The 12,800-nt window shown below is 30.8% G+C and overlaps 1 protein-coding gene across 1 annotated transcript; it reads left to right on the top strand.

Annotated features, from left to right (window-relative positions):
- Nucleotides 1–9,977: 9,977 nt before the first annotated feature.
- On the top strand, nt 9,978–12,186 carry LOC111288020 (polygalacturonase 1 beta-like protein 3). The gene is made up of 2 exons (XM_022878763.2): nt 9,978–10,077; nt 10,190–12,186. The coding sequence occupies exons 1-2, from the start codon at nt 10,021–10,023 to the stop codon at nt 12,014–12,016; spliced, it is 1,884 nt and encodes a 627-aa protein (XP_022734498.1). The 5' UTR covers nt 9,978–10,020; the 3' UTR covers nt 12,017–12,186.
- The last annotated feature ends 614 nt before the right edge of the window (nt 12,187–12,800 follow it).

The raw sequence follows: 12,800 nt of genomic DNA, 5'->3' as shown, positions 1-12,800 counted from the left end.
ACATGGCAGATGTATTTCGATAGGACTGCTAATGCTATGGGGTATTGGATTAGAGCAATTTTGATATCCCCAACGAAACACTACTACCCTATTACATCAAAATTAAATTTCAACTGCACCAATAATGTCACTGAATATGAAGCTTATGTCATGGAGCTGCACGAGGCTTTGGAATAAAAATTTAAAATACTAAAAGTGTTTAGGGATTCAGCTCTAGTCATTTATCAATTGAAAGGTAAATAGAAGACAAGGGATTCTAAACTCATCTCTTATCATAAATACATTTTAAAGCTAAGCAAACAGTTTAAAACAATTCAGTTTGAACATTTACCTCGAGAAGAAAATCAGATTGCAGATGCCCTGACTACCTTGGCTGAATGGTACAAATTGGTGACATTACAGAGATTCAACCTATCAAATTGGATATCAAAGACATACGATATATTATGCTAACTTGGAGGAAGAAGAAAATGGCCATCCCTGGTATCATAATATTATGCGATATCTAAAGAACCAATAATACCCAGACCTAGCCATAAAAAATGATAAAAAAATATTGATAAGATTGGCCATGGGATTCTTTTTAGACTGGAAAGTTTATATAAAAAAGGTAAATACCAAGTGTTATTACATTGTGTAAGTGCATCTGAAGCTACAAAAATTATTGAGGAGGTGTACAGTTGTATATGTGGAGCACATACACATGGGCACATAATGGCAAGATAGGTTATACAGGCTGATATTACTAATTGATAATGAAAAAAGATTGCACCGATTATGCTCAAAAGTGCCATAAATGTCATATTTATGTTGACAAGATTCATGCTCCACCCAATGCTTTGCATGTCATAGCATTACCTTGGTTATTTTTTATGTGGGGCATGAATTTCATTGGCCCCATCCTACCAAAGGCTTCAAATGGGAATAGATTCATTTTTGTGATGATTGACTACTTCACTAAATGGGTTGAGGCTACCTCTTTCATAGCGGTGACTAGACCTGTGGCCTATAAATTCATTAAAAGAGAAATAATTTACAGATATGAACTTTTAAAAAGAATTATATCTGATAATACAAAAAATTTGAATAGCAAGATAATGCAAAAAGTATGTGCTGAGTTTAAGATTAACCATCATAATTCAACCCTATATCTTTCAAAAATGAATAAGGCAATGGAAGCTACAAACAAGAACATTAAAAGAATTCTAGAGAAGATGACTAAAACGTACAAAGATTGGCTACCTTTTGCTCTACATGCGTATCAAACTTTTGTACGCACCTCTACTGGGGTAACTTTTTTTTTTTTGGTTTACAAAATAAAAGCTATACTGTCAGTGAAAATAGAAATCCCATTTTTAAGGGTCCTAAGAGAAGTGGGATTAGAGGAAGCTTAATGGATTCAGAAACGTTATGAGCAATTGAACTTTATTGAGAAAAAGAAATTGATGGCCTTGTGCCATAGCCAGTTATACCAAAGAAGAATGATGAGAGCTCATGATAAAAAAGTTAGATCTCAGTAGTTCCAAGAAGGAGAGTTCGTGTTGAAAATGATTCTTTCAAGTCAACATGATAATAGAAGAAAATGGACCTCAAATTGAAAAAAGCCTTATGTGACGAAAAGAGCTTTTTTGGGATGAGCTTTGATCTTGTCAAAAATGAACAAAGATGAACTTCCTAGTCTTATTAATTCTGACACAGTAAAGAAGTACTTTGCCTAATTTTAAAAAAAATTAAAAAATAAAAAAAGGTCAAATTGAAAACCCAAAAGGGCAATTTGAACCACAAAAGAAAAGAACAAAAGAATAAAAAAATAAAAAAATAAAAATGGAGAAGTTCAAGTTGAAAACTCAAAAGGGCGACTTGGAACCAAAAGAACGATCGAAACTCTGAAAAGCAATTGGAATTGACATATCAAGGACAGTAAATTTTGAAGAGCTTTGAAGTGTTGGGACATCAAGTTTTAATTGAGTTTTTGAAAGAGATTCGAGATTTGTTGTCATAGTTATCTAATCATTTGTCTTAGGGCACTGCTACCCCAAAATAGTCTCTCATGTGCATTCTTTTCCTTCACACCATCACTTGTAATTAAGTATCAAAATAAATGAAAGCCATCTTATCACTATATAAATCCTGTACATTGCTCTTCTTCTTTATGTCTTGCCATGAATGAAAGAAATGCATAACTTGCATACTCATGCTTTGAATTTGGGATAATGATTAATAATTGAACAAAATCTTAAAAAATACATCATTTTGAAAGATTGAAGGAGATAAAGGCAAAAAATGAACAAAAAAAACAAAAAAAAACAAAAAAAAAGAAAAAAAAATTAACTTCCATGGCTATTTTTGGGATAAATAGATAGGCAAACGCAAAAATTCCTTTGCCAAAATACCTTCAGGATGATGAAAAATAGTTTCTTTGCATGCCTCCAAGTTGATAAAAGATGGTTTCTTTGCCAAATATACACCTCTAGATTAATGAAAAATAACTTTTTTGTCAAATATGAAGGGAAATTTCTTCGCTAAAGTGTATAGTGAACATGTAAAATAATATCTGATGATTTCTTTGCTAAAGGTGTATAGAAATGAGAATACAAAAGCTTTAGTACCACAATCAAAGATTCATTTGCATCCTAGATAAGGCATACATTTGCATTATCTCACTCACTTTATCTTGGCTCAATCCAGATCATTTCTTATAATTTATGATTCTGTCTCGATCATTTTTTTTACCTCAACTCAGTATTGGTTGTCTCATTTAACTTGTGGTTCTGTCCCGATCATTTGATATTGACTCAGTCAAGATCATTTCTTATGATTTATGGTTCTATCCCAATTATTTATTTTCGACCTTGACTCGATCTTGGTCGTTTTATTTTGACTTGTGATTTCATCTTGGTCACTTGATCTTGGCTCGGTCCAGATTATTTATTATAATTCATGGTTCCGTCTTGATTATTTATTCTCGACCTTGACTCGATCCTGGTTGCTTTATTTTAACTTGTGGTTTTGTCCCAGTCACCTAATCTTAGCTCAATCCAAATCATTTCTTATGATTTATGGTTTCGTTTTGATCATTTATTATTAACCTTGACTTGGTCTTGGTTGCTTTATTTTGACTTGTGGTTTCATCCCGGTCACTTGATCTTGGCTCAGACCAGATCATTTATTATGATTCATGGTTCTATCCCGATCATTTATTATGATTCATGGTTCTATCCCGATCATTTATTTTTGACCCTTGACTCGATCCTGGTTGCTTTATTTCAACTTGTGGTTTCATCCCAATAACTTGGTATTGCCTCAGTCCAGATCATTTTTTATGATTCGTGATTCTGTCCCGATCATTTATTTTTGATATCGACTCGATCTTGGTCATTTTATTTGACTCGTGGTTTAATTCTGGCTGTTCGACCTTGACTCAGTTTAGGTCATTTTTCAAACTCATGATCAGAGTGGGTGTTTAGGTCTTTGCAACATCTTTTTCTAACAAATATGTACAAAGAGAGGCGACTGTAAATGTCTATTTTGGTCCGAACCCAATTAGGCCCATTTTGGTCTAGCCTAACTAGGCCCATTATAGCTCATTCTAGTCTAATTAGATTTTTTTATTGTTATTATTGTTATTATTATTATTATTATTATTATTATTATTGTTATTTTTATTTTTATTTTTCTATTTTCTTTTCTGCTCAATCTTCATGTGAATGAAAATTAGGATCGCAATATTTTTGGGTCAACACAGAATCAAAGTAATACTGCTAAAATTTTGTATCTAAAATCTCGTCTGAAAATAATGCAATCTCAGGAATCAAGCTTGGGATTGATTCTGTCCATTTCCTGAATTAATCTTAGGTTGCCTATAAATTGGACCTATTTTGCATAACAAGAACACACAGAAGACAGACAAAAAAACAGAGAGAAAATCATTTAAAGAAGTTTGGGGAAATTTCGGGTAGAAAGGGTTTTAGAATTTGGTATTAAGATTTTAGAGTTAATTTTTTATTTTGGGAGTGAATTCAGGTTTCTGGGATGAGTTCATGATTGTAGAAGGTTCGAGGAAGTTTTAGAATCATCTGGGCAATTTTTTGGTTTTTTTAAAATTTGTTTTGAATTTTTCTAAAATTTTCTTGGTTTGGTTGAACTTTCCGACGAAGTATGAATTTTTCGATGAAGTTTCCTGCGATCAATTGAATTTTTCGATCACATTTAGGCCAACTTTCCAGAAACCGATGGTTTTTCAGTTTCCAGTTGAATTTTTTGACAACTTTTTTAAAAACCAATGGTTTTTTTTGTCTTAATTGAAGTTTTCGACAAAGATTTCTAGAGAGAAGGCAAAGCTTCTCGGTCTAAAAAAAGAGAAGGCAGAAGGAATTCTGAAGCAAAGACATTGGAATTGGCTTATATAGGTGCCTGGAACGACATCATTTTGGTAAGTCAGGATCCGCGCGTCGATCCGAAGACTTGTGGACTGAACCGCGTCCTAACTGACCCGATCATAGGTTTTTCTTTTTTCTTTATTTTTTTTTTTGATTTTATTTGATTTTATTTTATTTCTAACCCATTTTTTTTATTTTATTATTTTCTTAAAAAAAAAAACAAATGAACCAAAAAACAAAAATTTTTATCTTTGCCACTGATATCGTTTTTTGAAAAATATATTTTAAAAAATTAAAAAAAAAAAGAAAAAAATTTCTTGAAAATAATGTTTTCAAAATAATAAATAAATGAACAAAAATTTTAAAATGGTTTACTATTCTAATAAAATTTATAAGTTATTTGGTAAATGATAAAAATGAGCAAGGCTTGGATAATTCGAAATCAAATTGATACCATCCATTGGATGGGTGCTTTGAGAGTGCTACAACATTCCCCATACGCAATCGACTTTTAAATCTAATCTCTGTTTTGCTTATCAGCTTCAATCAAATGACCGATCACACTTAACTAAAAAAGATTGATGGCAACTCCTTTTCATTCCAAATTTAACTGTAGGTCAACGGATTTATATGTTATGACATTCATTTAATCAATTCAATTAATTTTAAATCTAATTATTTAAAATTAAATTAATTAATTTATATTATTTTATTTTCGTTAATTGAACCAAATTTATAAATTTTAAAAATTAATTTATTGAATTTAATTCGATCGATTCGGTTAATTTTTTTGATTAATCATATAATAAATGCATTTAAGTATGTGTATAATTTATGTATGAAATTTATTTGTATGTAGTATTTTTGGATATAGGAAGACTAAATGGAAAAAAAAAAAAACTAGAAAAAAAGTATGTGTATAATTTATGTATGAAATTTATATGTATGTAGTATTTTTTTTCCTTTCCCAATATTATTTTTTTCTGCAAGGATTTCACTTTTTTTTTTTTATATAAATCTGTACTTTGCCCTCCTTTCTTTTTAGCCAATGGTCCTCCTAATAATTTTGAAATAATAATTTAATCCACTAAGTTTACTTTTAATTTTTTTATTAATCCTTATTTGACCTCTTAATTTTTAAAAACTTTTATTTTGCAATTAAAATTTTCATACTTTTCATTTAATCTTTCAATGTTTTATTTGAATCAAAACAAATGTTTTGAGTAATTTTTTTTTTATGTATTTATATATATTTTAATAACATTGCTCTTTATATAATTAGTCCCATTTTTCTATCGACGTTTAGAACATTTGTTTTTAACTGACATGTTTGATTTATCTTCGATATAAATATAGTTCTATCAATTACAATTTTCAAAATAAGAAAATGAAATCTAATTTTCTTTGTGATGAGAAAAAACATGTATTCAATGCTAAAACGAACGTCTCAATATTTCATCATAAAATTATATTTTTATATAATTTTTTTTGTGCATATAAAATAAAATAGTACAAGAACTTTTATGCATATAAACTTTAGGCTAATTTATTTATTTTAAATTATATGAATAATTAAATGACAAAAATGATTATTAATTTATTTTTAACTTAGTTTTTGTAAAAAAAAAAAAAAAAACCTTAATTTAATGTATATTTACCTCATTTTATATTTAATCTTGAATCCATCCCTGATTTTCCCTTACAGTTATTATAATAAATAAATAAAGAATTTTCATTTGCGCAAGCAAAATAGTTGATATTTGGTCATATTGTCATTAAAATTTTTGTTGTACGTTTTTGTTTAATCATGATGTATAGTACAATATAGAGTTCAATTAAGAGTGTAAATAATACATTAGTATTCATAAGCTATTTGAGTTTTATTCGAATAAAATTCGAATTCAACTCGATTATTATTGAGTCAAACTTAAGTTCGAGTAGCTCGACTTACTGATCGAACTAGGTTTAAACATTATGATATTTAGTTCGAATAGTTCGCGAGCCTAATCGAATTTTAATAGTTAAATATATTTTTATTATTTTAATTAATAAAATATCTTAAACTCGAGTTCGAGTTCGAGCACAAATAATCAAACTTTTATCGAATATAAAAATCGAATTTATTTTTACATATTAATCGATCTTGATCAAACGATCTTAAATAGCTTAATTTTTATTTCGAATCGAGTTCGAACCAAAAAAATAAAATTTGATCGAGTTTGCATTGAATTTCGAGTCTCAAATTTCAAATCGAGTTTGAGCTCGAACTCGATCAATTATATCTCTAAATTTGACATATTAATTGCATTAGGAAGTTAATAGGGAAAGGAAATTTATAACGTTTACTGTTAAAAAAGGGGGAAGAAAGGGGGAGGGGGAAGAGAATAGTGTAGGATCGAGTAGCTATGAGTTGAAATTGAAAGGATACAAAACCAAAATAATGATCAATATTTTTGGGGTACATGTAATTATGTTTTGGTCATGAAAACGAGCAGCAAACATTTAATTCCCATAACAACTTTTACCGTTCTAAGTTCCCACGTCTTGCAGAAGGACATTGATGAACCTGCAAAAGCATGCAGGAAGAAATTAGGTTGCCCGGTATCATGGCGACCACGCAACCCCGATTTTTTTTTCTTTGTTTTTTTGGGTACATTACGATATATAAAAGTTTCTATATGGTAATAGAAGAAATGTCTTGCTCATGTTTCATTCTATTGATGTCATAAAATTTTACATTGTTATTTTTACTCTTAATAATTAGAAGTATTCAAATTTTAATTTTAATTGAATTAATTAATCGAATCGATTTAATTTAATTAATAAATTAATTATAATTTTATTTTGATTAATTATTAAAAATAATTTTAAAAAGTTTTGTTTTTTATTCATTCAATAAAGAGTTGTTTTTTGTATTTTTTTTATGTACGTGTGTGCACACTTAAAACTATAAGGAACTAGTTCTTAATTTATTGGAGCTAGGAATGTTATCTATCATAAAATTGTTGGCAATTAAAGACTTAGTTGTTGCTTGCATACAGTAGTGGATTTTAACACTTAGTTTTAAGAGGGTCAATTTATATTATAGGGAACCAATTAATATTATATTTTATCTTGTTTTGTCATAAAACTTATTATATCACATATATACATTCAAATAATATATTAATATATTCAAACAATTTTAATTTTGGAGAGGCTAATTTAAATTTATTTAATATATATATATATATATATATATTAAGAGTTGTTAAAAGTTTGGGAGGGACCTTATGAGTTGTGAAAACTTTGGGGGGGACCAAATTCTCTTCATGCTTGAAGAAAAAGAAAAAGTGCATGGTACAAACAATATGTGATTGATATTCAAATTTTGATGGGAAATCTATTGAAACATTAATGAAACCTAACCTTCCAAAATCTCACACTCATCATAAACGAAATGATCTAAGTCCATTTTTCTTAGGATCTGGTTCCTTGACTTTGGTGCCTCTGTTTTATTTATGAAATTCTTTCCTTCTAATAATATATAATTTGCTAACATGGCTCACCAAGCAAAAATTTTGTAATTAATTTGGTGTGAAAGAAAGGTTTTGAGATGATATTCAAAACTTTTTTGATCTTTAATTATTTTTCATGTGACAAAATTCTTTATAGGTGAGATTATCGAGATTAAATTTGATTATTAAAATTAAAATTTTAATATTTTATTAATAAATTAAATTATTATTAATTATGGGATAAAATTTCATTTAAATGTAAAAATGAAATTTATCACTTTATTACAGATCAACTTATTCATAAATATAATTTTAAAAATTAAAACAAGACCAAATAATGGTAAAAACAAAAGTGAAGATAAAAAAAATATTATCCTATGCAACTATCTTGACTTTAACTTGTACTTTCTAATGCAAATAATGTATGCTTTATGATTTTTATTGGAACTGCTTCCTCGTTATTATCCAAATAATTAAACAACACCATCGTATACTCATTAAAGAATTAAGCAATCCGGACCATTGGATTTTTGTTAAAAAAAAAAAACAAAAGCACCTTAGTAAGTTAACTTTTGATAATTGGATCGAAGACAAGTGCTTATTTTTTGGTCGCATGTTATTTTTTATTAATCTAATTGTATCATGAAGAAGCTATGAATTAAAGAAAGATTTCTAATGCAAAAATTATAAGCTAGCAAATCAAATCAAATGAAGATAAAATTCGTAATTACCTGTGGTGGAAAGTAAAGTAGAGGATATTATTTCTTTTTTTAAAAAATAACAATAATAATTATAGTAAATTATATATGTAAAAAATTGATAATATAAAGAATAAATTTTAAAATTCTAAAATTTGACAAAATGCATATAAATTTAATTTATGTGTATCAAATTTAATGTTTACATTAATTGAGGTACTTACGAGAGATTCGTGTAATTGCATTTGAGTAGTCCTCGTCATTGATAAGAGATTTGAAAATGAAAATGAAAGATTCAAATTAATTTTGTGAAAAAAAATGCATCCATCGAATTAAATATTCAATTATATCATAATTAATATGATTAATAATTCTTATACGATTTCGTATAGATTTTTATAAACTTAATCATTCAAATTATCCGTACGGGGTTCTTTTCACTCTCACTATCCTTGTCTCAAGAGTATCTTTCCCAAAATATTAACCTCAAATTTAGATTTGAGCAAACATGTCTACCATTTACTAATAGGTGGAAAACTTAACGTATTCACCTTTTTTTTTTTTAATTGAAGTTCTTTCAATGTAAAATGAAGAAAAGAAAAGAAAAGAAAATATTGATCAATGAGGGAACCATAACTGTCATCATTTCTCGCAAGGTAAATGTGGTGGACAAACAAGAAGATGTCTCAATAAGGTGGTCTCTATATATGCACATTATTTGTCAATAGGTTGCATAAAATTCCATCATGAGTTTCACACTTGAACATGACTAAAAATACCTGGAGAATTGATGGAAATTTTTAGTTGGAAAAAACTTTTTTTTTCTTTTTTTTACTTATAAGAAATTAAACCTTGGTCATTAAAAATAGAAATTTAAAACTCCATTGATAAATTACATAACTCTCGACAAAAAAAATTAAAAGAAAATTAATTTTACCGATAAAAGAGTCAAAAACTTTTTCTTTCTTGTTGAATCAAACAATAAAGAGTTACTTAAATCAAATCTCTTTTGTTTCTAACAAAAAAGAGAAAAGCAAATCAAGATTTTTTTTTTACAGAAGTTAGATGCATGATGTCTTCCTCAAATAATAGGGTTCGAGATATTAGGAGTAGATTAAAATAAGAAAATTAAAAAGAGATCTAGTTGAAAAAAAAAATTGTCTCGTAAAAAGAGATTAAAAAAAAAAAAAGTCTAGAAGAGGTTTTTTTTTTTTTTTTTTTTTTTTTCAAGCTGATGAAAACTTTGTTTGGTTCCTTCTTTTTCTTGTTACTAGTATAATTTAGAATTCATGAAACGGATTATGAGCAATCCTGCATTGTCAAACCTCATCACTGTCTTCACCAACCGCGACTCTCCTTACTTTTTCCCTTCTATAAAATCCTCTCTTCCAACGCAACCAAACAGGTGCTCCAGCATCCTCTTGCAACGGAAAAGAAACCCAGAAAATGCTTCATCTCTGGACTTTTCTCTTCCTTTCCTTTCTTTACTCCTCATCCTTCACCGTAAGCAATTCTTTTTTCTTTTTTAATTTTGGTCAGAAGTTTACTTATTTTTATCTGTCAATCGAAACTCATCTAAGACATGTTTTTTAAAATTTGTTTTCGGACAATGCAGGTTATTTTCGGCGGTGTCGGTGATTCCTCGGTGTCGGAAAATCCATTCACTCCAAAAGCCTCGTTGATTCGTTACTGGAACAAAGAGATCCGCAAAGAAATCTCCAAAACCCATTTCGTACTAGCCAAAGTATCCCCATTAACTGCAGTCGACTCGGCCGGTTTTTCCAAACTCGCTGCCCAAAACGACCTCGGTTCCCGTCTCCCTTCCTTTTGTTCCTCCGCTAAACTCTTTTGCTTCCCCGATTTATCGCCGAGTCTCGAGAAACACCCCAAAGACGTAAATTTCGCTGTCTACGCCAATAGGAACTTTACTAATTATGGCACGGATCAACTCGCCGGAGTCGACTCTTTCAAGAACTACTCAGAAGGCGACAACGTCATCGCCGACTCCTTTCGCCGGTACAGCCGAGATTCCGCAGGTCACGAGGACAAATTCTCCAATTACGCCAGCGAATCCAACGTCGTCGATCAGAGTTTCAACACCTACGGCGCCTCGGCTACAGGCGGTTCCGGAAACTTCAACAACTACAATCGTGAAGTGAACAACCCCAATCTTCGATTTACTTCATATTCCGATGACTCCAATGGTCGTGGGCAGACATTCACGCGCTACACGGAGAATGCCAACGCCGGGAACGGGCAGTCATTTTCGAGCTACGGTAAAAACGGAAACGGCGTTCCTAACGACTTTAGTAGTTATGGTAAAGGAGCCAATGTGGTTGGTTCAGGTTTTTCTGGTTACGGAGAGTCGGCCAACGGGGCTAATGACACTTTCACTTCATACGGATTCGATTCTAATGTTCCCCAGAATAATTTCAAGAATTATGGAGACGGAGGCAATGCGGCGGTTGACAGTTTCTCGAGTTACCGTGACCAATCCAATGTGGGTGACGATTCTTTCCAATCTTATGCAAAAAACTCTAATGGGGCGAAAGTTGATTTTAACAACTACGGCCAATCTTTTAACGAAGGAACGGATAAATTCACCGGTTATGGCCAAGGGGCCTCCGGTCAGTCCATTGGGTTCAAGATCTATGGAAGAAACACTACTTTTAAGGATTATACTAAAAAGGGTGTCACTTTCAGTAGATACAACAATGGGAGCTCCACTGAAACTGCTCAACTTCTGACCAGCGGCAGTGTTGTGAATAAATGGGTGGAACCGGGCAAATTCTTCCGGGAAAAGATGTTGAAGGTAGGAACCGTGATGCCAATGCCGGACATTAGGGATAAAATGCCTGAAAGGTCGTTTTTGCCCCGGACAATTGCATCTAAATTACCGTTTTCGTCCTCCAAGCTCGGTGAACTTAAACGGATATTCCACGCGGCAGATAACTCGTCGCTGGAAACCATAATGCTGGATGCTTTAAAAGAGTGCGAGCGTGCACCGAGCGCTGGCGAGACCAAGCGCTGCGTCGGCTCGGTCGAGGACATGATCGATTTCGCCACCTCGGTTCTGGGGCGAAATGTGGAGGTTCGCACGACGGAAAACGTTAACGGGTCAAAACAAAATATAAGGATTGGAACGGTTAGAGGAATCAACGGTGGGAAAGTGACGAAATCTGTTTCATGTCACCAGAGTTTGTACCCGTATTTACTTTACTATTGCCACTCGGTTCCACAGGTCCGGGTTTATGAAGCGGATATTCTGGATCCGAATTCGAGGCAGAAGATTAATCATGGTGTTGCCATCTGCCATTTGGACACATCTGCTTGGAGTTCAGGTCATGGAGCTTTCCTGGCTTTGGGTTCGGGTCCAGGTCGGATCGAGGTTTGCCACTGGATTTTCCAGAATGATATGACTTGGACGATAGCTGATTCCTGATTAGAAAAGTTTGGGGTTTTCTAATTTAAGCCTTTGGGAGGGTAAATTGCTAAATTTGGTTTAGAGTCATTGGTTAAGATAACTTAGCCAGTGGTGAAATTAAGAAATTTCTATTTGTTTTTATTTTTCTCTTTCAATTTAAGAAGTGCAATACACAAATATGAATAGTATTTTTTCTTCTCCCTTGGTGATGCTTAATTACCAATGACTAATTTTACATTAATATATTATTTTAAATAATCAAAATTTAAACTATATTTATTAAAATTAAAATTTTAATATTTTATTAATAATTTATACGATTATAGTCACCTGGTTGTCGTTGTCCAAACTTCTTCATTTTTCTTTACTTATAAAAAGACAGTAAAGAAAAGTCATTTAAATTAATGCAAAAGTTTAACACAATAAATTAAAAAATTAATTTAATTGATTAATGTAATTATTTTATTAAAAATAATTTTTAATAAATTTATATTCAAATATCAACATTTATATATTTTTTAATTTTCATATTAAAAATAAAAAAGAAAAGTTAACACAACATAAGGGTTATCCACCAAATGTGTCAAAATCTGTATTATTAGTAAGATAAGTTTCAAAAAGCAAAGAAGAAGATCTACGATTTTCTGTCACATCTCCCAAATCTCGCAACCCTTCAAGAGTTAGGAGTCAGAGGTCGCTTTAATTTTGCATTCAAATTTAAGCTTCAAGGTAATAGTCATCATATCAATGGAGCTAAAAATTTGAAAAGGAATAAAAGACACTGATTAGGCTCAGAGTCAGA

Source organism: Durio zibethinus, chromosome 4 (genome assembly GCF_047325235.1).
Source record: "Durio zibethinus cultivar Kanyao isolate XHJ-2024 chromosome 4, ASM4732523v1, whole genome shotgun sequence".
NCBI classification, from domain to species: domain Eukaryota; kingdom Viridiplantae; phylum Streptophyta; class Magnoliopsida; order Malvales; family Malvaceae; genus Durio; species Durio zibethinus.
The sequence above is the reverse complement of the archived record's forward strand: the minus strand, read 5'-3'. Positions and strand labels throughout refer to the sequence as shown.

Excerpts from the sequence above, each read along its gene's own strand:
- LOC111288020 (XM_022878763.2), top strand. The coding sequence starts at position 10,021 with ATGCTTCATCTCTGGACTTTTCTCTTCCTTTCCTTTCTTTACTCCTCA. Across the intron at positions 10,078-10,189 it reads TTTACTCCTCATCCTTCACC|GTTATTTTCGGCGGTGTCGG; the intron begins GTAAGCAATTCT and ends CGGACAATGCAG.